The sequence below is a fragment of the Primulina tabacum genome, chromosome 6 (genome assembly GCF_025594145.1).
Source record: "Primulina tabacum isolate GXHZ01 chromosome 6, ASM2559414v2, whole genome shotgun sequence".
In the NCBI taxonomy this organism is placed as follows: domain Eukaryota; kingdom Viridiplantae; phylum Streptophyta; class Magnoliopsida; order Lamiales; family Gesneriaceae; genus Primulina; species Primulina tabacum.
In genome coordinates this window covers 2366129-2392287 of record NC_134555.1, presented here as the reverse complement: position 1 = coordinate 2392287, position 26159 = coordinate 2366129, and the positions used below count along the sequence as shown (strand labels likewise).

At 33.2% G+C, this 26159-nt stretch overlaps 4 protein-coding genes across 9 annotated transcripts; all 4 read left to right on the top strand.

Moving 5' to 3' along the window:
- The first annotated feature begins 3162 nt into the window (after positions 1-3162).
- Positions 3163-4335, top strand: LOC142548653 (ethylene-responsive transcription factor 1-like). Its single transcript, XM_075657112.1, has one exon. It carries the CDS (start codon positions 3442-3444, stop codon positions 4105-4107), a length of 666 nt encoding a protein of 221 aa, XP_075513227.1. The 5' UTR covers positions 3163-3441; the 3' UTR covers positions 4108-4335.
- Positions 4336-8886: 4551 nt separating this feature from the next.
- On the top strand, positions 8887-16304 carry LOC142548652 (transcription factor TGA2.2-like). 5 transcript variants are annotated; one of them, XM_075657107.1, is made up of 11 exons: positions 8919-8999; positions 11131-11267; positions 11396-11582; positions 11819-11884; positions 11961-12020; positions 12663-12740; positions 12835-12886; positions 14545-14816; positions 15052-15297; positions 15509-15993; positions 16250-16304. In XM_075657107.1, the coding sequence occupies exons 3-10, from the start codon at positions 11517-11519 to the stop codon at positions 15653-15655; spliced, it is 987 nt and encodes a 328-aa protein (XP_075513222.1). In that variant the 5' UTR covers positions 8919-8999; positions 11131-11267; positions 11396-11516; the 3' UTR covers positions 15656-15993; positions 16250-16304. The 5 variants fall into 5 exon arrangements, with proteins under 5 accessions (XP_075513221.1, XP_075513222.1, XP_075513224.1 ...); XM_075657106.1 differs by lacking the exon at positions 11131-11267 and having other exon boundaries at positions 8887-8999; XM_075657109.1 differs by lacking the exons at positions 8919-8999; positions 11131-11267 and adding an exon at positions 9021-9252.
- Positions 16305-17531: 1227 nt separating this feature from the next.
- Positions 17532-21244, top strand: LOC142548650 (uncharacterized). 2 transcript variants are annotated; one of them, XM_075657104.1, is made up of 12 exons: positions 17532-17675; positions 18052-18319; positions 18620-18678; positions 18970-19210; positions 19364-19425; positions 19499-19552; positions 19911-20028; positions 20323-20369; positions 20457-20483; positions 20623-20698; positions 20802-20935; positions 21005-21244. In XM_075657104.1, exons 1-12 carry the CDS (start codon positions 17628-17630, stop codon positions 21101-21103), a joined length of 1233 nt encoding a protein of 410 aa, XP_075513219.1. In that variant the 5' UTR covers positions 17532-17627; the 3' UTR covers positions 21104-21244. The 2 variants fall into 2 exon arrangements, with proteins under 2 accessions (XP_075513219.1, XP_075513220.1); XM_075657105.1 differs by lacking the exons at positions 17532-17675; positions 18052-18319 and adding an exon at positions 18346-18493.
- Positions 21245-22003: 759 nt separating this feature from the next.
- LOC142548649 (autophagy-related protein 13a) lies at positions 22004-25744 on the top strand. The gene is made up of 4 exons (XM_075657103.1): positions 22004-22152; positions 22583-24156; positions 24251-24432; positions 25260-25744. Exons 2-4 carry the CDS (start codon positions 22825-22827, stop codon positions 25576-25578), a joined length of 1833 nt encoding a protein of 610 aa, XP_075513218.1. The 5' UTR covers positions 22004-22152; positions 22583-22824; the 3' UTR covers positions 25579-25744.
- The last annotated feature ends 415 nt before the right edge of the window (positions 25745-26159 follow it).

Genomic DNA, 26159 nt, shown 5'->3' with positions numbered 1-26159 from the left:
ATGGCTGATTGTCCAGAAACGGTAAAGGGAGTATTTTTGTTATCATTTTAGTTATATCTTATGTTGTTGTTAATATAAATGTTATGTATTACGATGATGACTGTTGTGTATGCTCATCCTTTGGGGGCTGTTTCTGTTGGACATGTTACAGGACTATGCTGTGAGACATGATAGAGTTGAAGGACTAGGTGTGTCTAGTCAAACAGTCCTGTAGTTAATAGTAGATAGAGACAATATAGTTTATTGTCTTATTTGAGTTGTTGTGTATGTATTTATTTTACTGTTTCTGCTGCAATGATGTAGACAATGTGATGATTGCACTATTTTGTTGTATATACATTATATTATTACGTCGTTGAGAAGAAAATTTTTATGCATATACGTCACATGTTGTATGATTACGTGACGAGGTTTGGGGCGCCACATAAGACCTCATCTTCAACATTTGTCCAACTTGAACGCTTTCTTGAACCTTCAGCATTTGAAACCGCTTTTTTGAAATTGACCACCTCAATTGGCGATTCACGATCAGAAAGTTGCGTTTCTGGGACAAAAGTTGGAGTTGCAGGTTCATTCGACATCGGAGATGTGAAAGGCATAAAAGTTGTGTGCTGAATATTATATCCATGAACAACCGGCGACGTGAAATACGGATGACTCATGTTTTGCCAATATTCGGCTGGAAGCGATTGATATAGACCTCGAGGGCATAATTCAGATTATTCATAGATTTCCAAAACCTTGGAAATTTTGAAGATTTTGTTGAGGAAACGACATATTTGGTAATGGATGTGGGTATTGATAATTTGGTTGAATTTGTGGATTTTGGGAAGATGAATTTTCTTGCGGGTTGTTTGTAGAATTCAAAAAAATTTGTAAAAAATGCCTTATTATTTTCATCCATTTCAGATAGAAAATAAGATTGTTGGAATTTAAAAAAAAAATAGTTGATAGAATGTTAGATAGTAGAATTGGAGAATGTAGTGATTTGAAATGAAAATATGTGTACACATTGGTGGGTATTTATAGAAATGATTTCAAACTAACCTTTAACTAGACTTTAAATTTTTTTTTTTGGGATTTTTTATAACTTAATTCGAATTTAATTTAAAAAGTTTAAAAATTAAAAAAAGACAAAAAAATCCCGATAGAAAATAAATATTTAAAAAATGTAAAAAATATTTAAAAAAGATTAAAAAAGAGAGAGGGGTGTTCTCTTGTATAATGCACACTCACAATAGAGAGATGGTGTTAAATGAGTATTATAACACCCCAATGTGTGTGCTTTTATAAATATATGATAACACAAATAATAATAATTAATATATATATCTTTGTTTGTTTGTTTTTTTATCTATTAATTAATAGATTCTAAAATAAATTGAATAAAAATGTAATTTAGCTTCTATTTTTTTAAATGAAATTCACATTCCATTTTTTTAAAAAAAACTATATCTTTAATTAATTTTTATAAATTATAATAATAAATAAGTAAATATTTTTTTTGTTTTTTCCAGCTATTAACGACTTTTAAACTAAATAAAAAATAATAATTTAGCCACCATTTTATAATAAAATTTAAATTTATCTTCTTTTTTGGAATGAAATTTACATTACATTTTGAAAAAATCTATATCTTTGATGAAATCTAAAATAATAATAATAAATATATTTATTGTTTGTTTTTTCCCAGTTATTAATGAATTTTAAAATAAATTGAAAAAAATAAAATTTAACCACTATTTTTTAAAATGAAATTTATAATCTGTTTTTTTTATTAAAAAAACTATATCTTTAATAGAGTTTAAAATAAATAGAAGAATAATAAATTTGACACTCTATTTTTAAAAATGAATTATATCCTTATTTTAAAAATAATTATTTTTGTTTGATTTATCTCTATTTTCTTTTTATTTGATTTATTAATTCCATCTTTGTTTTTTTTTTTGAAAGTCCCTTTGTTTGATTTCTTTTTTTAATTAATGAATCTAAAATAAATCGAATAAAAATGAAATATATACTCTTGTTCAAAATTTATAGTTCTCCAATTTTTGAAAAGATATTCTGTAAACCGATCTCATAGACATATGCCCCTAATATGGGTCGACCTAGTATATTTTTGGAGTGAAAAATAAAATGTTTTTCTTTGTTCCGGGTGGATAAAAGACATTTCGAAATTGATCCGTGAAACAATCACATTGGAGTTTTGTGTCAATTTTTATTTTTAATTCGAGTAAATTAACATCATGAATAACTTAAATAATAAGCGAATAATAATTTTGAAAACTCTAATAAGTAATAAAATTGTGTGAATTTACATGTACGTCCTTATTTTCATTAAATAGTATTAATAAATATGTGTCTTTCTTTTGTTTGTTTTTTCAGGTATTAATGAATTTCACAATAAATTGAAATTTATGACATTTTATTTTTGAAAGTTATTAATGAATGTTAAAATAAACTGAAAAAAATGAAATTTTATTTTTTGAATAAAATTCAAACTTCATTTTTATTTAAAAAAACTACATCTTTAATATAATTTAAAATAAGCGACACAATGTCAGAAGCTTAACGCAAGAAAATTTCACAGGAGTTCACCGATATCAGTACTACTCTCACTCATGCACGTTTAACCCAACAAAATTGAATGATAGTGACAGATTAATCTTCTAGTTCAAATGTTTCTTGATCTTTAGGTCAAAATTTATATTAGTGCTAAAGACACGACTTTTATTTCTTATCATTGTGATCTAGATTTAGCATGGTAATGATGCTAGATTGTCATTTATATATCATATAAATTAATATTGTATCAAAAATGTAATCAGTATATTATTGTGGTGTATTGAAACTGAACGAGACAATTAAAACTATGCACTGACATAACTGAACATTTGAAATTTTTATAACAAAATCTAAAGAAACAAATACAAAGTTTTCCCAAAACTAAAAATTGTTTCTAGTGACGTAGTAATCACCAGAGAGGGTGATGCCAACATCTTGTCTTCCGAATTCCCACTTGCCTCATAAATCACGTGGTTCTCAAATCTTCCCAAATTACCCACTTGCCCACTTGCTCTCCTTCTCTAGAAGCTCACTGGCCCCATCAGATCCACCTACATTAAATTCACCACAGCAGACAACAATAGTAACAGGTTTTTTTTAATATATAAAATAAAAATAGTTCAAAAAGTACCAAAAATCTTTTAATTGTGCGCTTATATTAATGTATAGATGGGCTACGGAGGTTTCGTCTTGGGGTACATGCATCTTCTCTATTCAATTCAACCTTTTCTCACTACCTCGAGATTCAGAAATTTTATTTAATCTCTTGATTTACAATCCCTTTTGCTAAATTTGATCGAAGCTTTTCAGAATTTGATCGAAGCTTCTGGGAAATCCAAGATTAATTCTTTGAGGCTTATAATTGATCAAGAACTCATGTACAAGCCAGCTTTCAACGATTTAAATACGCCCGTGAGTTTCCCGGTGTTTTTCCGGAGCTCTAGTTTCAGCAGTCTGGTGCCGTGTTTAACTGAAACCTGGGGAGACTTGCCGTTAAAAGTTGATGATTCAGAAGATATGGTGATTTACGGTCTGTTGCGTGACGCCGTCAGTGATGGGTGGACACCGTTTAACAATGTTAAAGTGGAGCCGGAGGAGCGGAGCATATCCGCAGTGAAAACAGAATTCTCGCCGATGATGGCGGCGCCGGTGGTGGGTAGACCTACAGGGAGGCACTATCGAGGGGTGAGGCGTCGGCCGTGGGGGAAGTTCGCGGCGGAGATAAGGGACCCGTCTAAGAACGGCGCGAGGGTGTGGCTGGGAACATATGGAACGGCCGAAGAAGCGGCTTCGGCTTACGACAGAGCGGCTTACAGAATGCGTGGCTCGAAGGCTTTACTGAATTTTCCGCACAAAATCGGCTTGAATGAGCCGGAGCCTGTAAGGGTAACGGCTAAGCGGCGGTTTACTGAGACGTCGGTATCGACGGTCTCATCGGGTTCGGGTAGCGGCTCGCCAAAGCGGAGGAAGGGAGGTGTCACGGCTGATCATGCCGAACCGGAAGTGGAAAGCCGATCCAATGAGCTTCAAGTTGGGTGCTAAAATGAGAGAATAACCATTTGGCGAAATTCTATTGGTTGGATGAATCTGAGTGGAAAATTATGGTAGGGCATGTTTGGTTTGTTTTGTGTGCAGAAAACTGGTAATTTTTGTCCCACGTGCTTTAGTGGGCCGATTAAACATATTTAATTAAAGTTTGCAAAATAAACTGAGCCTTCGGTGGCTTATACCGGAAAAAAAAGACAACACAATATTTTTTGTTTTGTTTTATTCATTATATTTTTTAAACAAAATAGTCAATTCTTGTAGTTTGGTAAGAGATAAGTAAAAAAACAAAAACAAAAAAAACCACACAAATCGAATTAATAGCATGAACTAGAGACTATTTGATTGGGTAAGGCGAGTTTCTATAAATATAGATCTTTTATGAGACAGTCTCATGAATATTTATCTGTGAGACGGGTCAATCCTACCGATATTGACAATAAAAAGTAAAACTCTTAGCATAAAAAATAATATTTTTTCATGGATGACCTAAATAAGAAATCTGTCTCACAAAATACAACCCGTGAGATCGTCTCACACAAATTTTTGCCATAAATATAACTAAAATATGCTAAAGTTAGTTAGAGATTAAATAGTCTCTGATCTCACGAATCTAATATATGAGATAGTTCGACCCAACTTATATTTTCAATGAACTTATGAAATTGAAAACAATATTATTTGATGAGTCAAGTCAAATAGAAGATTCGTCTAAAAAAATTAATCAATGAAACCGTCTCTTATGAATTTGTCTCGAAATTTAGATATATTAAAAATTGTTTAAATTTTTCCACGAATCGAAATAAATTTACGATATATAATTTATTTAGGAAGTTATTTGACGAGAGAAAGTCGAGAACAAATCAATTTCATAACTGTTTTTGTTCAACTCACATAAAACCACCTAGCTTAATCCCAACTATTTTCACCATCAATCTTAGAATGTTTGTTCCTAACATTTTTTGTCCAAATCTCTTACAGCAACTATACTCCCAAATATTTTAACCAACCGTTTCTATATCTAAAGTTATCCGTTAACAAGTTGTTACTCTTAAGTACTACATTAAAAAATTTTCTTATGCACTAATAACCCATGAAAAAATATATTGGTAGATCTTCATCTTCAAAAAGAAAAAAAAAAGTATATATTGGTAGAATTATAATATTCACGACATATGCTTAAAGTTTGAAGATGACAATTAACCTAAATATCTACGGCAAAATTTCGTATCCTTATCTGAGAGAACTATCGGATAAGTCTTGCAACTTGGTTTTTCACTATTAATATTATGTTATTAAGGACCACTCTCATTTCAACAATAAATAAATTTAATAAGTTTTTTGCCAAATAGAATAAAAAGTTTTTTAAATTGAAATTACAACATCATTACTTAAAAGTAAAAGAGTAGATTTCTTGTGAGACGATCTCACAAATCTTTATCTGTGAGACAGGTCAACCCTACCGATATTCATAATAAAAAGTAATACTCTTAGCATAAAAAGTAATATTTTTTCATGGATGAACCAGATAAGATATCTGTCTCACAAAATACGACCCATGAGACCGTCCCACACAAGTTTTTGCCAAAGTTCAAAACACCCCATGAAACCTAGAAGTAACCATTTAATTCTTAAAAGTAGGTCTCTTTTGAGATGGTCTCACGAATCTTTATCTGTGGGACGAGTCAACACTACCGATATTCACAATAAAAAGTAATACTCTTAACATAAAATGTAATTCTTTTTCATTGATGACCTAAATAAGAGATCCGTCTAACAAAATTCGACCTATGAGACCGTCTACACAAGTTTTTGCCATTCTTCAAACCCCGCAGATCCCATTTCGTAATTTGCCTTACTATGTAGAGAAAAATATACGAAGAAAATTTCATATCAGAAGGTGTTGGTTTCGAGAAGTTTTAATTTATTAGTCATTCACTCGTTGGAATAATTGAGCCAATATATATTAATTTTCTTGTCCAAGTTCACACATAATTCGTTTGAAATACCCAATAGAATTTTATGACCGTCAACGCATATATAATATTGTCTTGTATCTCCCGAATCTGTAATTAATTTTCACTGTTCTGGATTACAAATCAAACCAGAACCCTTTGTCTCACCAAACCATCGAAAAATCAAATATTTCCACCAAAAATAATATCTCATGTTCAAACATGAACTTCATGAATAATATGTTATTAATCTTGATCAATTGTCAAGAGTTTGATACATCTTACGGACATTTTCTCGAACGAATTTGTCATACAGAGAATATCCAGTACGATTTATTTGGTTGGCGTGACTTACATGCTACTACGTTAGTAAGAAGTTTATTCAATGAGCATCGAAAGATAGTGGTTTCAGGTTCCATCGACATAATAGTAATAATATGTAATTAATTGATCGGGAGCCGTCGATTTTTTTTGTGTTCAGTTCCTGGGTACTTTTTTAGTACCACATTTCCACATAAAGTGTACCACATTTCGACATGAAGTGTACCACATTTTGTATGACATAGTACCACAATTTTGTCAAACTTCCTCTTCCTACCACTTCATTTTCCTTTCAAACTTTTCGAAAACATCTTATTCTTTGAGATCTTGACCAAACATGTTGCAGGTAACGAAGAACTAGGCACACGTTAATTTAAGTATGAACTAACAAATCCATAATACTTGCAAAGTCACTCTATTTGAGAATGATCATTTAAAAATTAGCTCATTCACTAGAACTCAATGAAACTCGTTTATTGGATACAATAATTGTCTTTTTTAGGAGAACGATCAACACATGTCGTTTGGGCTGATGGTGTATGATTTAAATGATTGAATTTGCACTATTACTATTATCTATAATTTTTAATATGATGATAGACGTTAGATCCTACCATTGATATTAGAGACAAAATCATTTGTTTGATTATCATATATGACAAGAAACATAATTATTGGGGGTGATTATTTGTGCGCAATGATTGCATGATAGGAAATTGATCGAAATGAGGCGCTTCAGATGTTGTACGATTTAAAATATTAGAGTTACATTATCGCATCTTATTATAATTTTTAGACAAACGACAAATGTTCAACTTTACATATTTAATATCTCTTCAAGAGTTTCCGCTTTATTATGAAAAATAAAAAAAAATTACATATTTAATAAATAATTAAAATGTGTTCTTGATTATAGTTTACTGAAATTTGTTAGTAAGAGAATATTTAACTAAAAATTTACATAATGATTTTTTAGTGTTAATGGTATTTTTTTTATAAAAAAATTAAGAATACATTAAGTTTTAAAAAGATTATAAATGATATTTTTACCATTTTTTTAATAATTAGTTAGAAGAACAATTTTAATATTATAAAAGGCAATTATTTTTAAAATTTATATTCTGTGTTTATTTTTTTAGATTATATATATTATTGTAAGTTTATTCATAATTTTTTTTATTTGTTTTACGGTAAGTTTATATCTAAATAATTTTAATTTTATTTTATAGACAAATACGAGGATGAGACGAAAGGCCCAAATATTTTTAGTCGTCCAGGGACCAAAGCCCTATGGCCCAAATATTTGACGGGCCGAAGATAGAGTGTCGTTGTTTTGGACCTTCAATTCTGCAAAGTCTTCCAAGTTGGCACGTTAACAAAATTTCTCAAAAATAAATAAATACAAGTAAACAATAATCCACTTAGAAAATACAGATGAAAAAATGATATTATTTTTATTAGGGTGAAGAACATTTTTGTTCATGTATATTTGATTTATGGTGATTTTAGGTTCTTTACATTTTCAAATTCTAATTTTAGTCGTATATTTTATGATTTTTGACAATTTTAATATTTTTTCATCAAAATTGTTAATGTGACGTTATACATATCATCATGTTAGAAAAATAACTAAAATTGTCAAAAATACAACGATAATAGACTAAGATCAAAGTTTAACAAGCTAGATAACCAAAATAAAAAATAAATATATAGAAAACATATAAAATTTCTTTATAATAATAATAATAATTATTATTATTATGTACATGTAGTGATATAGATAGAAAACACGTGATATGTACGCCACTTCAAAAAAATAAGGCAAAAATTTATGTGAGATGGTCTCGTGGGTCGTATTTTGTGAGACAGATTTTTTATTTGGGTCGTCCATGAAAAAGTATTATTTCTTATGCTAAGAGTATTGCTTTTTATTGTGAATATCGGTAGGATAGACCCGTCTCACAGATAAAAATTCGTGAGACCATCTCAAAAGAGACCTACTCAAAAAACAAATAAGAGATGAGTATATATTTGAAATAGCATGAAAAAATTATGTCCAGTAATAGTAAACTGTAATTTTTAAATAAAAAATGATGATCAAGCCTTAACAACGCACAGGAGCCTGTAAATTGTGATATAAATTATTAGGTTTCAATTATTATCATTTATATTATTAGACAAAAAATGAAATTTTTCAATAAAAAATATGTGTTATTTCTTAAAAATCACAAATACAAAAATATTATTAAATCGCTGACTTGTAGTTCATTCCATCTTATATCAAATTTCCAAATTTAAGTCAAAGTATTCGGTTCAAGACTTAATTATAACGAAAATCATTTTTCAAATAAAATAAATTTAATTATTGTTTTTTTTTTTGGGATATTGTAGCATACAATGAAAATGACATTTTTTTACGATGGAAATTTTATTTTATTTTATTTTAAAAAAAGGACTTCACTAGCAAAGTGCGCTTCTAGTGCAACCTTATTATTAATGGTAATATTAATCTTATTTAATTATTACAGACAAAAATGAACAATAATTCCTACTTTCATTTCTCAATCTGCATCGCTCACTCCTCAGTAGTCGCAAGCTTTTCTCAGGCATCAGGTAATCTCTATGTACTTCCTCCAAGTGAGAATCGCTGCTGTTTTTCGTATAATTTTCGGCCTTTTTTCATGTGAAAGAGGAGGGGATACCTCATCGAAACTTCCAGCATAAAGTGAAATTAGAAATGGAGAAAAAGCAATTGACCAAGTCACGATCGGCGGATTGTTGTTGTTGTTTTTTTTATTCCTATTGTTCCTGGGACAAAACCCAGATGCAAGAATTGGAATTTTGGAGGGGCTCGTTAGAAAAATAGGTCAATTTTGAATCTTGAGCTTTCTGGGCGGTTTTTGTTTTGTATCAGAAATATCCCTGCGAATCGGTTTCTTGTTTTCTGATGTTTTTCGTGCTATTGGTTGGGGATCGAGGGAACTTTTTGTAAGAAAAAGAGCTGAATATGAACTAAGCTTCACTTCTCTGTGATGGAATCGGTGGTATTACTTGAGATCTTTTAGTTTCATTTTTTTATCCTTTTATGCGCTATGTTTTCTTAAAAAATAACGGCGCACAGTTGTGAAATGGTGAAAAGATGGTCGCCCGGAAAGGGACAAAAACTGTAACTGGTTTTGTTAGTTGGTTTAGAAAAATATTTCGTGCCAATGTATTAGCAAAATTAAAAAAAAATGGACTACAGCCCTCCTGCTGTTCCGAGAGGACTCAGCTGTTAGTTATTAAATTTAAGCAATTTGTGCTTGATTATGTACATGTTAGAGACCTCACCATACTGTGGATAAGCGGTGGCTGAAAAAAATTTATATGAGGTACCTTCCAAGGTGTGGATGTTAAGTTGGAAATGTCTCGAGTGTGATATTTAGCAAGTGTTTTTGTTGGGCTACTGTATCTTATTATTGCAGGTTTCACGAAAGAAATTAACTGGGGCTTATCTAATGATCTTCAGTGGGGTAAAGAATTACAGGTCCATTTTCTTGGTAAATGGTAACTAATATAAACTATGTGAAACTAAAAGGATGATAATTCAAAAGTGACTACATGGGTTTAATTAAGACATTAGTGGAATGTTTGGATTTGGGATTCTGTTGAGGAAAGTAATATGACCTCAATATCATGTGGTCAAGGTAAGTCAGTGAGACGATTGGGGATAAGCTTTATAATCGGGTGGGGAAAAAAACCTGGACCACCATCAGAGGAACTTATCTAATTGCTCGGTGGTGAAAGAGGTGATGCAGAGGAAAAATACATCCGTAGGCTGCAGGTGAGATCGCGAGATTTGATATTGATTGTCCAGTGTTCTAAAAATCCCCGCGCCTAGGCGTTGGGCGGTCCAAAACCGCGCCGATTTTAGGCTAGTCGAAACTTCTGCGAAAGCCGCCTAGGCGATTTTACAATTAAAAATCCGCCTAGGCGGTTTACATTTAAAAAAAAAAACAAATTATGAAGAAGCAACTATGGCACAAGGATGGATTGTTGATAGTGGAGATGAAGATGTTGAGACAAATGTTGAAGATGTAAGGGAACTTCACGAAGAAGAATTTGTATTGGATGAAGAGGAGGAAGAAGCCATGGATTTTGAGTTTGAATCCGATACAGAAGAAGTATTGGAAAAATATGGAGATGAACTAGAAGAGTTATATGTTTAGGTTTAATATCAATATATTATGTTGAAAAAAATGTTGAACAAATTTAATTTTCATTGTACAACGGTTGTAGTAAACTAGTAAACTGATGTGGATGATTCATATATAAAAATTTATTAATATATATTTATTATTACAATTTTAAATTTTATAATAATATATATTTCATATACAAACATAATACTCATGAACCACTTAATGAATTTAAGCTTTAAAAAAAACCGCCCAGGCAACCGCCTAGGCCCCGCCTAGTCGCCTATGCGCTAGGCGGTAGGTAACCGCCCGCCTGCCGCTTTTTAGAACACTGTGATTGTCTATAGGTTTTCATGTTTGATTATATATGCCAAGACCATTCCTCTTGTTTTACGAGGATGCGTATTTACTAAAATTCAGTATATTTATGGACGAGTGAAAGTGTTACCAGGAGGGGGAATTTACTTGATACTGAATCGCATGAAAATTGAAACCTACACTGTTAATGTTTCATATCCTTTAAATTGATTAAAGAAAATCTGTGATCTTTAACTTGTTGAATTCAGATGAAAACAGTTTTCCGCGGTCGTCGGTTATTATTGTGAGGAGTTGGTCTGATGTTCTTTTGTTTTGACACAAGAAAGTATTTAACAATGAAACCTACAGTCGAGGACTAAATATCTACCAAACAGGTCCTAACTTGGTATGACCTTTGAAATCGAGCTTCATCATGAAACATAAATGTTTCATTACCTCCGACATCTTCTAGAAGTGTGAACCTTAAACAAATTTTACTTATTTAGTATTGAAATACTTTGTTTTTCTTTACAGGTTCTTTTGGAAGTTTGCTTCCATATTCCGTGACATTGGGTTCTGGTCAATTTCTAAAGATTGAAATGTACTTGACTGACTCACATTGAAGCATCGATCTAGGAGATTGTGGAGTGTCCAAATGGCGGATGTCAGTCCTAGGACTGATTCCTCAACTGATGCTGATACGGAAGATCGGAATTTGAGGGTAACGTCCTTGATACTTGGGCAAATAATATGCAGGGTCCTTTCTTTCTACTTTCACTGATGCATATATGGGATGTGACGTAGAAATTCTCTCTCTCTCTCTCTCTAGCTTACATGTAATAAGTTCAATTTGAAGTGTCTTGTGAATATGCAGCATTAATTTGTGCTTAAATTCTTATTGCCTCCTCATAATATGTTTGTATTTAATTGGTCGTTGGTATTTGTTTTCTTCTGCAGTTTCAAAACAATCCGTCACAGGTGTTAGTAGCTTCTGATGGCAGTGATAAGTCCAGAGATCAAAAGGTTTTGTAGACCTCAACTGCATGTACATGCATATTTACTTTTAATCTAGATTCATGACCTCTATTACCCTTTGCAGACTCTACGTAGGCTCGCTCAAAATCGTGAAGCTGCAAGAAAAAGCCGTTTGAGAAAAAAAGTAGGTATCTCATTAGTGCGCCATTTATCTGCCATTGTTTTTCGTCAGCGATATTTTATATTTTTACCATTGTTGATACTTCATATCAAATGTTAATGAATAAAGCACACACATCCTGCTCGCATAATGAATTATTTCTTTTGCAATAATACATAATTATTTTGATTTTATTTGACATAGTTTATGACTTAGTAAATGTATCTTGCTATAGTTTCTAATAACATTGATTTAAGTAATGGAAAGATGAAATAGGATTAAATAATGCATCAGAACCAGTATAGTAAATCATCCTGTTAGATGCTAGTATTATTTATATGAATCAAGCTGAAATTATTGCGAGAAAATAAATTAAATATATTTAATCTCAGACTTTTTATTCAATACAAAAATTGCGATTGTAAATAAAATTATTCACGATTGAATTATTATAATTTGAATAAGGGTGCTTTTATTAGCACAATTTTTTAATGTAAAATTAGTTTTTAGGAGTGCTTAATGTACAACTACTACATATTAGATTCATGAATGTTGTTTTTCCTTATGATCTATGGGGCTCATTTTAAGTATCTTGGGTTTATTTTCTGGTCCCATTTTAATTATGTTTTACATCATTTGTTCGTCATTTTTTTATATGGCATTTAGGCATATGTTCAACAGCTAGAGAGCAGCAGAATGAAATTGACACACCTTGAGCAAGAACTTCAAAGGGCTAGGCAGCAGGTTTTGTGCTACTTTTACATAAATCTTACAAAATTTTCATGCAGATTTCTACACTGTTTTTCAAATTAGTGAATGCAGATTTTTTTTTCTGAAGGGGATATTTATTTCAAGTTCAGGAGATCAATCTCAAGCAAGTGGTGGAAATGGTATGATGATCTTGATTTGAGCTTCTGATTCTTATTTCATAGATTTTCTTGTTGGAAGTTAGCAGAAAACATTTTCTACTGTAAAATTCATGTTTTGCTGAATAAGAGAACAAAGAATACTATGTTATGGCTATACTTTCTTGTTTAATTTTTGAATTATTCTGGAAATTGTGCATTGAAATATAGAGACGTGATGATAGAGGCAAAATGAAAGGAGGGAATTTAAAACGGACCTAGATCTTATTGTGTGGAAAGTGCTACTGGATTTGATTACATTGTGGATGAGGCAGAGAAGTGATGGCAAATCACCGCCAATTTCAAAACTAAAGGGAAGTAGCTAAACGAGCATTTCGCTTCAAGTTCTTTTCCTCATTCTTTGAACTAATTTCTTGGCATAACTTGTAGTTGGTGTAATGACGAGCGTTGTAACATTAGGAGGATCTACAAAGGGGAGAGAGGGTTGTTGTTTTTGCGGGGACAAAGGGAATGAAATGGGTAGAGTAAGTTATCGGTAAGCATTCAGAAATTTATGCATGGGTAGCTACTTATGCTAGGGAGAGAGGAAATATTCAGTTGTTAGGATTGTTTCCTGCTCTAGGGTCCATTCTTGATCATTACTTGTAATCACGAGTTTTCTTATTAAGAAATCAAACAATGGGTTGGCCTAACTGCTGTTGACCCATGCCAATTGGACTGAAGCTGTTATTTAAGAATTAAGGAGGTCAGCTGCTGGCTGGAAATAATATTTAACCTTGTGGGACCGAAGATACAAACTTCGATGAGCATTTTATTAAGGATATGGAGTGGAACACAAAATCAAATGTTAATGATCTCACATGTAGATCAGAACTTTTAGTTCACACAAATAAAATTGTAATGATCCCACATGTAGATCAGAACATGTAGCTTACATTCTTTTCTTGGTAAAGCTAAATTATAATTTAATTTTGCTTTTGAACCTGCTTTACGTTATCTACTAAGAACTGGCTTGAATGAGTTTCTTCGAGTAATATGCTTGTTTAATAAAATTTAATATACCTTAACTGAATCAGATTTAAGATGCCTGAAGGAGCTAACATTTCAGATTTTAATTCCTCAATTAAGGACACAGGAAAGATTATGGTGTCTCAATTATTTGTAGTAGTAGAATTTTTAAACTCCTGTAAAAGGTTATGAATAAAATATGTCCAGGATATTACAGAAGATTCATTAAAAAAATATAGAAACCCTCGTGGGGAGAAGTCCTCATATCAATTACTAATATATTTTTAACCTCTAAATAGATGGGGAAATTATTTAAAGTTAGAACATGATTCATTTTCCTTTTGGATAATTAATTGAAGTCATAGGGCCCTATCCATTTATTCATTTGACCAAACTTGTTTGCGTTCCGTTCCGTTCCGTTCCAAGAATTCAAACAAGTTTTTGTTTCAATTTGATAAGAATGAAATATTCTCAGAACTCTCCATTGATACGACATTCTTTTTTCCATTCGCTCCTTTCAACAAAAGAACATTATTTTGGTGAGGCAACAATTCTCTTTTTATCCTGTATCGAAGTTGAATGTTTTTGTTGCCAAATAATAACTTGTAATATTGCATGTCAATTTGAGTTATTTGGAGCCTTTGTGTCATTATAGTTAGACTCCATATTACCAGGTGCCTTAGCTTTCGATGTTGAATATGCACGGTGGCTGGAGGAGAACAACCGTCGAATTAATGAGCTAAGAGGTGCTGTTAATTCACATGCGGGTGATGGTGAACTTCGCATAATTGTGGAAGGCATTGCAGCACATTATGAAGATATTTTCCGGATCAAAGGGGATGCTGCGAAAGCTGATGTCTTCCACATCTTGTCCGGCATGTGGAAGACTCCAGCTGAAAGATGCTTCCTTTGGCTCGGCGGATTTCGTTCATCCGAACTTCTTAAGGTAATGTGTGAGTTCTTTGTATGTCTGTTCTCTGCAACTTCTCTAACATCCGAATTGGGCAAAAATTGTGGACGTTATGTCATTTTTCACACTTCTGAAACAATGTCATTGAAGAATAAAAGAAACTAGTATATGTTGCTATGTCAATGGACAAGATGTTAAAGGGCAACATGAGCAGGAACCTGGCAATAAAGTTCTCTATATATAAGTACGAATTTGAATTTGTTGGTTGCAGCTTCTTATAAATCAGTTAGAGCCATTGACTGAGCAGCAGTTATTGGCCATCAACAATTTGCAACAGTCTTCTCAGCAGGCTGAAGATTCTCTGTCACAAGGCATGGAAGCATTGCAGCAGTCCTTGGCTGAGACATTAGCTGGTTCTCTTGGCCCCTCAGGTTCATCCGGCAATGTGGCTAACTACATGGGTCAAATGGCAATGGCTATGGGAAAGTTGGGAACTCTCGAGGGCTTCATTCGCCAGGTGATCATTTTTCTTGTTTCATGAGTGTTTATGGGCAATGTTAGTTTCACTCCCACGTTGGTGTGGATTGTCTTATGTACCATTTATCGTACTGTCTTTTTAAATTGTGGCTGCTAGGCTAGCAATGTGAGGTATGTTAATTGACAGTTGCCACTCTACTCCATTTTACCTTACATGTGATGTTACAAAGTATGTCTTCTTTCTGTCACAGGCTGATAATTTACGGCAGCAGACACTCCAACAGATGCATCGTATACTTACGACTCGCCAATCTGCTCGTGCTCTCCTTGCCATAAGCGACTACTTCTCCAGACTTCGAGCCCTCAGTTCTCTTTGGCTTGCTCGCCCTCGGGAGTAACAACACTTTCTTTTTTAACTTCATGCTCCTTTGGAAGATACTAGAGTCTTGTGTTACAGACAACAGTAAAACAAACCTATACTGAGGTCCGATGTAAGCAAAACCGACAGTTCAAATGAATGCAGTGTTCTTCACGAGTCTAACATTTCCTCTCTGTCAACGGTTGTCTCCAAACTGGCGCTTGTATTAATGATTCTTATGTTGTATGATAATTTATAGTTGAGTTAGTTGTAGTAATTGATTGTTTTTTACAGTAGTTTTCTTAACATGTAATAGAACAAATTAGTTGAACGCAGTTAATTTATGAGGTGAGTTTTTTTTTTCATGGTAATTTTATTGTTCAACTACTTACTCTGCACACGCGATGTGTGTGTACAGTTTTTTTTATCATTATTGATGTACTAAAGTAAAATTTGACGAATTATGGATAGACTAAATTGATATTTGAATTGTTGAAATAAAAAAATAAAAGTGTGTTGAATTTTTTTTAAAAAATAAAAAATAAAAGTGTATCATATAAAGGTAAAGTTGGGAAAAAAAAGTTGGTTTTTTTTAGATGGTTACTATCATGTCATCCCCTTTAATAAAATATAGAATAGATTATATTTAATTTAATGAATAAAATTTGTGACATGTACATTTGATTAAATTTTGTTTCAACTCCAAGACCATGTCAGGACAGGTACCTTTGAAATGATTTGATTTTAGTTGGTAATTCGAATTTATGTAAGTTTGGATAAATATTAATTTAAGCCATCCAACTTCATAAAATCAATTGTAAATATTTATTATTATTTAAATCACCCATCTTCATCCAAAAAATGTAATTTGTGAAGGTATTTAAAAATTGTTGGTTTATCTTACTATTTATTGTTCAAATCTATAATATATTATAAAATTTGGGCATAATAAAGATAAAAACCTTGGATCATGGTATCATTTTTAATGTATCTCAAATGCTCCTGTTTGAATGAATTCATTCTTCAAATACTCCTATTTAATTTTACTATTTTTTTAAATTAATTTTTTTTACACATTTACTGTATTGATAAGTTTTAAAATTTAATTAATTTTTTAAACAAACTTATTAAAACCATAAAATTTATATTTTTTTTCAAAGTTCTAAATTTAATTCCTAATTTTTTTTATAATAAAAGTACCTAAATTAAAAAATAGACATATACAATGCATAATTTTTCTTTATCATACACACTCAATGCATGAAAAAAATTATGATAACATATAAAACACAATTAACATGTATATAATTAAAATGTTATATTATTCTTTAATATATTTTATCATCCTAGTGAGAGCTTCCCTGTTTGGTTATAAAATTTGTTATTTCAAAATTCGAGTGAAAAAATTTAAAGTATTTGTTTGATAAAATTTTTGTAAATTTTTTTTTTTTGAAAAATAATCTTTAAAAAGTGTCATCTAAATATAGTTTTAGTAGGTCTCTTGTGAGACGATATCACGAATCTTTTATCTGTGAGACGGGTCAACCCTACCGATATTCACCATAAAAAGTATTACTCTTATCATAAAAAATAATATTTTTTCATGGATGACCCAAATAAGAGATTTTTCTCACAAAATACGACATGTGAGACTTGTCTCACACAAGTTTTTGTCATATAATTTTTAAAAAATAATTATGAGATATTTTTTGATGTTTTTTAGAAATAAAGATTATGATTGAAATCAGAATAAATTATTTTTAATTGTAAAAATTTGTCCAAACACATATTTGTTTTTAAAAAAATTTAAAATATTTTATAATACTTTTGTAAAAAACATTTTTATAAAAAAAATTTATAATCACTTATTAGTTTCAGTTCTTGAAGTTATTTCAATAACAAAGCAAGAATAATAAAGTAAAACTAAAAAATAATGTTTAAAAATTCGGAAAAAGATTATTAATTTGTCTCAGGTGGAGGAGGTCTTCTTTAATCGTTACCGTTTGCTTCCGATGAGCAACTCGAGGGAAGATTCGCCGGACTGGCTGCGCTCTTTCCAGGTAATTTTCCTCTCTTGTACATATTTAATCTGTTCCATAATCAAGCAACCTTAGTGTAACAGGCAAGTGAATTTAGATTAGGATCATTATGGCTTCTTAGTTCTTTTGCCGAAATGTCTCTTCGTAGTTTTCCGCTAATTTAGGTTCAGCTCCAGTTTTCTGTTTCATCTATGAGTTGAAGTGAAGTTATTGGACCACTCACATCATGTTTAATTGGCGGTTTTATTATTATTCTGATTTCTGTAATGCCTAGGTTTTGTTTGGTTTTTGTGTACTCCAAAGAGTTGACAAAGATTACATTATTAAAATAGGGGGTGAATTTTTGAATTCCTGTTGTGGGTGCTAATAGTTAGACTTTTTATGTCTTGATGAATAGCCGCCAACGAAGTCTGCTATAGAATTGTCATCTGGGTCCGTAACACCTTCGGAGCACAGCGTTTCAAGCGATAAAGAGGCCGACAGCATCAATCTAAGTAAATTGTTTAAGAAACAAGCCTCGCGCATTTCAGATATTGATGATAATGGTGATGGAAGAGAGTCTACGGTTAGTAAGCCTGTCAAAGGGAAGTCTCCTGAGAAAACCAAGAATATAAAGCAGACACCAGAGAGAAAGAGGAAGAAAAATGACGACCATGAGAAAGAAGGTTTTTCTTATGTGGTGTTTTACTAACAGGGGTGGACCGGGCAGGGTGAAGGAGGGGGAGGCGCACCCCTGCAAAAACTAAAAAAATATTAAATGTGTAGCTTTTCTAAATTTGAAATTCTACCCCTCCCCAAATCTCTTGATTTACTTTCCTCACCCTTCCTTTCCCAAGATGGTGAGTCCACCCACATTTATAGCTACAAACATTTGTCAGTATAACGAAGGGAATAGGCCTGATTAGAATGAGTTTTTCATTGCATTATGGATTGAAGTGTGAGTTGTTTAAACTGTCACTATGCAGGAACAAAGGCACCTAGGAATGGTGCCAAGAGAACGCCAAAAAAACATGGACAGCCTCACGTAAGGAGCTCTCTTTTCTTTCTTTCTTTCTTTATTGTTTACTATAATTATTCTTCGGCTCCTTATCTTTTTAAAAAAAAAATTAATTCTGCTCTGGAATTATTTCTGCGATAGGCTCGTCCTTATTTGCACATCTTAGGATCATTTTTGTGTAGGCTGCAGATTTTCTATCTGTGCTGTCTGACAGTGGATTAGTTATGTTTTCCACGGTATTGTATTGAAGACTGGGGAACTGAATGTTGCTTAAAGTTGGTTTTCAGGAATGCTTAATGCAAATATTTTCTTGAACAGGTAAAAAATCATTCCATATGGGCGTTGTCCTCAGATTCTGAGCCAACTCCAAATGCCAGTCCAGCTAGAAGGGATGGCTTAGAGAAAGAAAGTAAAAAAGATAAGGACTATGATCTCCTTGAGCAAGATGGGGAATCTCCAATAAATCAAGCCTCCAATGTGAAATCTCCCAGAAAAAAGATGGTAAAAGAGGAGGAAAAAATCTCCAAGGAGAGGAATGTATATAGCGACAAAATTGAAGGTAATATTGCTGCACGTGTATGTAGTCAGATGGTTTGAAATGATCCTGATTTAAGGTCTGAATTGTTGTTACATGTTTGAAGACTTGACCGATATTGTTCCTTTCTTTTACCGCCGAAAGGTTTCCTCTTATATCCTTGTTTATATTATCCAGAGAATGATGCCAAGAACAATGTTGTGAGGGAAGATGTCTCTAGCAAAAATCCTGGACCTCAGGTAAGCTTTAATGTCCTGTCTGTCATTTACAATATTCTAAATAAAATAAAGAACTGGTTATCTACCAATGCAGATATCTTCTTCAAGGTTGCCATTGTTGCTTTCAGAGAAAGTTCAACGCTTAAAGGTCAGCCGACCAATCACAAAGAATTGTCATCAATATTTACTACCCATAGTTGTGGACTACACCTCAAATTTTTTTCCCCACGAGGTTGATGGCTGCGTATGCAATACGAAGAACCTCCACTTTTTTTACTTTTCTATCAAATTGCTGCAGCTGGGACCAAATTTTATTTTGAATTTTGGATTTACAGACACATTGTGCTCTTCCTTGTTCATCTTCCTGTGAAGGTGCTGAATGAAACATGATATTTCCATCGTTGAGGAGTTGGAGTTATAGGCTTACTACCTTTTACCTTTTATTTTAGGATAGTATATCATATCGTTGAATATACTGAACATGATTTACTTGTTTTATTTTGTAGGCACTTGTTGAATGTGAAGGTGATTCAATAGATTTAAGCGGTGATGTGGGTGCTGTTGGACGGGTGGTGATTTCAGATGACCTCTCCAATAATCATGAAATGTTCTTGGATTTGAAAGGCATGAACTATCTTCTCATTGTTCTGCAATATTTCTCTACTGCACCTTTGATTCACAGTTTGAATTGGCATGAACTTGATCTTGTATTTACCAAATTCTAATCTCGCTGGGCATTCGGTAGAAACCTCATCTGTGTTGGCTTTAGTTATTTTATCAGTCGTCGCTGAAATAAAATACTGATACGGTAACTGTTTTCCAGCATATTAGATTAGATTTAACGCAACATATATTCTGGTCAGTGTAGCTATCCAGCTGGTACTTTTGTTTGATGTTTTTGTTACAACGATATTTCAGGAACTATATACAAGACAAACATAGTTCCATCGAGGACGTTCTGTGTGGTATTTCTATCAATCCTGAGTTCTTTTGTCCTTCCCCACCACTTCTTTTTTCTCTCCCTGATTTGTTACGTAACTTGTCCATTGCAGGTGAGCTTTAGTCAGTCAGAAGCAAAGGTTTGTCAATAACGCTTTCCCACGACTGTAACCTCCACCAGTATCATAAAAGAAAATATCATTATTTAATGGAATGAAACGTAGATCACATGAAATAAGTCCCTATGTGTGAACTAATATTCCTGCAATTTATGATCAGATAGAGGCCATTATGAATGACTTTATCCAGCTGAAACCACAATCTAATGTTTATGAGGCTGAAACCATGGTTGAAGGTCAGGGGTCATTGAGTTGGATTGTTTAGCATGGACACGTACCATGGCATTTTTAATTAGCTTTTATCTTTAAATTCTGATTCGATGTATTTTACACGTTTAGGGACACTGGATGGATTCTCGTTTGATTCAGAAGATGAGGTAGACAATCTGCCCAAAGCTATCGCTCAAACTGATGAAATCGACGCTGCAGAGGATCAGCCAGTTGGAAAAACCAAAAGAGCTAAGAAAACATCAGTATGTTCACCTCCTCTATGCATATTTAATAAATGTGAACCTCTCTTACTGATAGAAGTCTGTATTTAGGGCGTGACACGGAAGATTGGAAAATCTGCAGCAGGAAAACCAAATAAAAAAGTGAAAAAGAAACCTCTAGTCCCAAAACAACGCAAAGGCAAGAAGTGAGAAAATAGATACGTACTGGGATTTTACATTTGAACCCAATTTTTTAATTTTTTTTTCAATCATCGCTTCATATCTTGTATACTAACTTGTCTTTGTGTTTTGTATAAACATTAGTATGGTGATACCGAGAACATTATATTTATGGCATTACTCATTTTTACAAAATTAAAAAAATATGATATGTAATCTGCTATAAAATTGAGAACAAGATATAAAGATTTAAATGCATATATTACTCATTTTTCTTAGAAAATAGAGAAATGCTTGTATTCGTTACCTGTCAATTTGTTGTGGCCGCCAGAGAACTTCCTATATTCTGAATTTGTGACTAAAAATTAATTTCCAAATAAAAAATGGTAGGCATATGATTAATAATTTTTAATTGCTTCTTTAAAACAAATCATACATTTGTGTCTAGAAAATATTTGTATACCATAATCACGTACTAAAAATTTATCAACTTTGTTATTAAAGAATTTTCTTGAAATTTGAGGCTCAATTTCTGATCGGTTACTTCAAAATCAAACCAAGTAATTAAAGAGTAAGGTTGTGAGATGATATCACGAATCTTTATTTGTGATATGGGTCAACTCTATCGATATTCACGATAAAAAATAATATTCTTAGTATAAAAAATAATATTTTTTAATGTATGACTCAAATAAGAGATCCTTATCACAAAATACAACCCGTGAGATCGTCTCACACAAGTTTTTATCGTAATTAAATCAACATTAAAATTGTAATTACAAATACTAAAAACAACATAGATTTATATTATAATTTCAAATTCCAAATTTGGGAAATTAATATATTATCATCACTGGTGGTGACCAATTTCGCCTCACTCTCTGTAATGAATCTTGATTTAATTAATGTTAATTAAATCATAGACCACATAATTAATTGCTTTGTCTTCCCTTAAGTCTGTGCACTCTACGCAGTCTCTTTGCTTCGATCTTTCTTAATATCCCTTTCCTTTATATTTCTCTTTTGTAATCTCTCTCGCATCCATTTCTTGCAGAAACTGTTCTCGAATTCTCTTTCAAGTTGGTGTTCTTTTTTAATTTAAATAATTTGAATTTATGGTTATTTTTGTACTATTTTGGTTGCTTTTTCAATTTTACTCGTTCGATTTATTTATAGGTTGGACACGAAATTACGGGGGTAAATTTTCATGGGCTTGATTTTTTTTTCTTCCCAAGTATATGCAGTATTCTTGAACTCCGGTGATGTTTTTGTTCATGTATTTACCTTTTCTTTCCTCTGATTCGGTTATTTTGGCTTGCATATTTTTAAATCTTCAATCTTGAATCTGGCGTGTTGCACCGTTTGCTGTGATTTCTGTTGCATGAATTCGAAATTTTCATGTTGTCTATTTTATACCACTGTAGCTGATCTTTAATGATTGGGCTACTACCGGCTCCTTTATTCTGCATTTCCCTCTATTAAATTTTGGGGATCTATTTTATTTCTCAGGCATGTGTATATACGCGTAACAGCTTGTATGAGGGAGCTCATGGTTGTCAGATTTTTCCGTCTTGTGTTTGAAAAATTGTGGGGAAAAGAGGAAAAAGAAAACTTCGTTGAAAACCCAGGAATATTTTACATTAATGGTTAGGAATCGATAGGATTATTAATCTTGGGAAAGATTGGATGCATAGTGAAATCATATATATAACGATGGAAACCAGGATCTAAGATCTGGTTTATATAGACAAATGGATTTGCAGAGTTATCCTCGTGGGGAACATGGAAGGTTTGAACAAATACTTAATCAGTTTCTTTTGAAAAGTTTGCATGTTGTATTGGATTCAAGGGTTCCTGCCAGTAGGCCCCCTAGTCGGAGTACAGAAGTCAGAAAGAGCGACAGATGGTTCAACTTAGCATTAGGAGATCGTCCAGCTGCTATGGAAAGTTTGAGTTTTTGGAATAGGAGCTTGATGGAACCTATGATAATTGATGTTATACTTGTTACAGAAACACAAAACTCTTTATCAGATCATGATTCCCTCACAACTTTGGCTCCGGAGATGTCAATGGAGACAGTTGTAGAGAGGTGGATTGTTCAATATGAGTCTCTTAGGTCAACGTCTCCTCAAATTGTTGATGCTTCTTACAAGAAAACATACAAGAAATCGATTGTACTGTTGCGCGCAGTTTATTCTATGTTGAGGATCCTTCCTGCATATAAGGCATTCCGAAAACTATGTTCTGTGAATCGGAATAGCCATTTTGATATCAATTATAAAGTCTACTCGTTTTGTTCCCCTTTTTCAAGAGAAGAGGAGCAATCGATGAAGAAATATAATTTTACTCCGGTTGATGCCCAACAAGGCCGCCTTTCCGTATCTGTGATATATCGTGAAGATTTATCTGATTTCAATCTGGATTCCGTCATATCGTGTCCCCCAGAAATAATTACTGACTACGTAGGTAGCCCCCTTACTCCCCCTATGAGGGCATTTCCTTCTACATCGTCTCCGAAGAGTGCTCGTGCCACATCTTTCCCAATAAGAGCGAGAGAATCAACTTCTGCATCACCATTTCAACGACCGCACAGCTGGGCAAGTGGTCTCCACAGGGATGGTTATTCTCAACAGTTCCAAGCATTCGGTGGATCTCCACCATTATATCGCTCCCCATATGAATATTCAACTTCTCTTACTGACATACAAAGCAATAGAACGCAAACACAGAGAATCCCTACTTATCACAAATCTACATCTGATGACTTACTTTCTCCTCCTTTCTCATCATCTCCTTCCCCATCTCCCCCTGCATATTTTTCTGCAGGAAATCCCATGCATAGTCGTATGCGTTCAGAAACAGCTCCTGTGAGTATTCCACATCCAATGATGGGCAGAAGTCCAAGATACCTTTCTCCAAATTTATCTGATTCAAGCAGGCATTCTCTCCCGCCTCTATCTCCTAGAAACACAAAATGTGATCCTTCACCCCATGGGTCTCCATCTGGAATTAGGTCAATAAAGAAACAAGATTCACTCAGAGCTGGAGAATTGTGTTGCGCGCCGATAAACCTTGGTCAAAAGGTGCATCTTTCAATGAATTTCAGCTCGTGGTTACTAGTTTTCATTGTTTTGGGCGAGTTAGTCTTACTGATTTACTTTTGCTTGTGTTCCTTAGATATCAAGAGATGCGAAAGAGGATTCTGGAAGGTTTTCAAGTTTGCAGTCCTCAAATAGTTCGCCACGCTTTGGATTCTCAAGAAGCTCCAGCAGATTATCTTTCCAGGATGACTTTGGCGATTGTGATTTTTCCTGTCCTTTTATCGTGGATGATGTGGATTCAACTGATTTCCACACTAGGTAATTTGGATTGCTATTTGTAATGCATCAAAATGCAGTTTAACATATTTCATGGTTAACCAGTGAACATGTTGCATCTGACCGTATGCTCATAATAGCAAGAACCTTAAGCTGAATATGCAAAGCAGAGAAAACGCATGGGCTTGTCTTTTCTTAACTTCTTCTGCCTCCACTTGCGTACTTGTATAAACTAAAGGTCCACCAACTGCATTTTTGTAATCTAAGATTCTACCAAGCAACATATGATTATTTTGTTAAGGTTGATGTTAAATGCATATTTGATTTAGATGTTGAAGGCATTCATCATTTTTGGTTATTTGTAACTTGAATTTTATATTTCATTTTTCATTTCTGTTGTATGGAACCAAAAATGGGTTCTAGTTCTGCATTTGCCTGCCAGTCCTTTCTTTTGAAATTTTCATGCAATGGAGTTCATCAGGATTCATTGTCATAACTCTGTTCACCAGTTACAAGAGAGCCGGTGAGTATATAAGAGAAAACTTTGATCCATAAAAAAGGGAAGTTATTATCCAAACCACCTTCTAGTATGCATAATTTGGAGTGTTATTGATGTAAAAGAAAATGCATCACTCGTGTCTGTTGTTTACTATTCTACAGTTCTAGTCTGTGTTCATGTATGCTGTCTCTTTAAATACTATCACCTTTATGTAACTGGTGTGCTAGTTGTGTTTATCTGAAGATCTGTGCAATTATGTTTGAAAAAGGAATTTTGTGCATTTACTTGCTTTAAGGTCGAGGTATGTGGTTTCTTGCTAACATTATGCCTTGGCTACTTGTGGAGCTGAAATCATTTCTTTATCATACAGTCAAAATCTTGATGGTGCCAATGTTTCAGAAGTTACTTCCCAGTCATCTTCAACAGTCAAGAAATCTCAGGATGCAGCTGTTGGTGCCCTTGTTCACATGCTTAAAATGGCCCCTCCCCTGCGCCAAGATTCAAGCCATTATACATCTTACGCCTCTGAAGTCGAACCAGAGAAAGAAGTTGGAACTGTTTCTGATTTTTTTAAGCCTCGGAAGACATCTGATGCACTCGAAGAACTTAAAGTTTACAGAGAAATGAAAGATGTACTGCTTTCCAGAAGTGCAGCTCGGATGGCTGGCACTGAAAAAACTGGAACTTGATCATCCGCAGGTACATTCCTTTACATGATAGTCTTAAAGGACGGTGAACAGGGGTTGTGGCTTGTCGTTGATAGTCTTTTAGACGTAAACGATTCTTCTTTAAGCAACATTATGTTTAGAAACAGTGAACAGGTTGACGGTTACAATCTTTTACAGAAATTTGACATGTTCCAAGTTTTAAACAATAGCCAACCGGGGCCACAAAAATGTCCTGGTGATGTAAAAAATATGCTCTTTCCATCGATGTGTGTTCTAATGGATGTTGAGGCACACACACCTATGTATATGGCTTTAATTAATATTTTTTCTTGCATTTCCTGCTAGTGTGGTTGCACTTCGTCCCTGCCACCATTCCCTGAATGAGTGAATGGTGAGTTCTTCAAATGCATCCTCTGCTCGAGTTGCTTCCGTATTTTACTTTGGGGCCGTTGGGGTTGGTTGTGCGTTTGTGTGTGTATATGTGAATTAGCAAGTATTGTGTCGTATTGTATGTATGTATGTGTATCTATATATGCTTGTGTGTATTATTTAACTATCTTTTCTCAAGTGTTGGATAAACATTACAATTTTAGGAGATCATA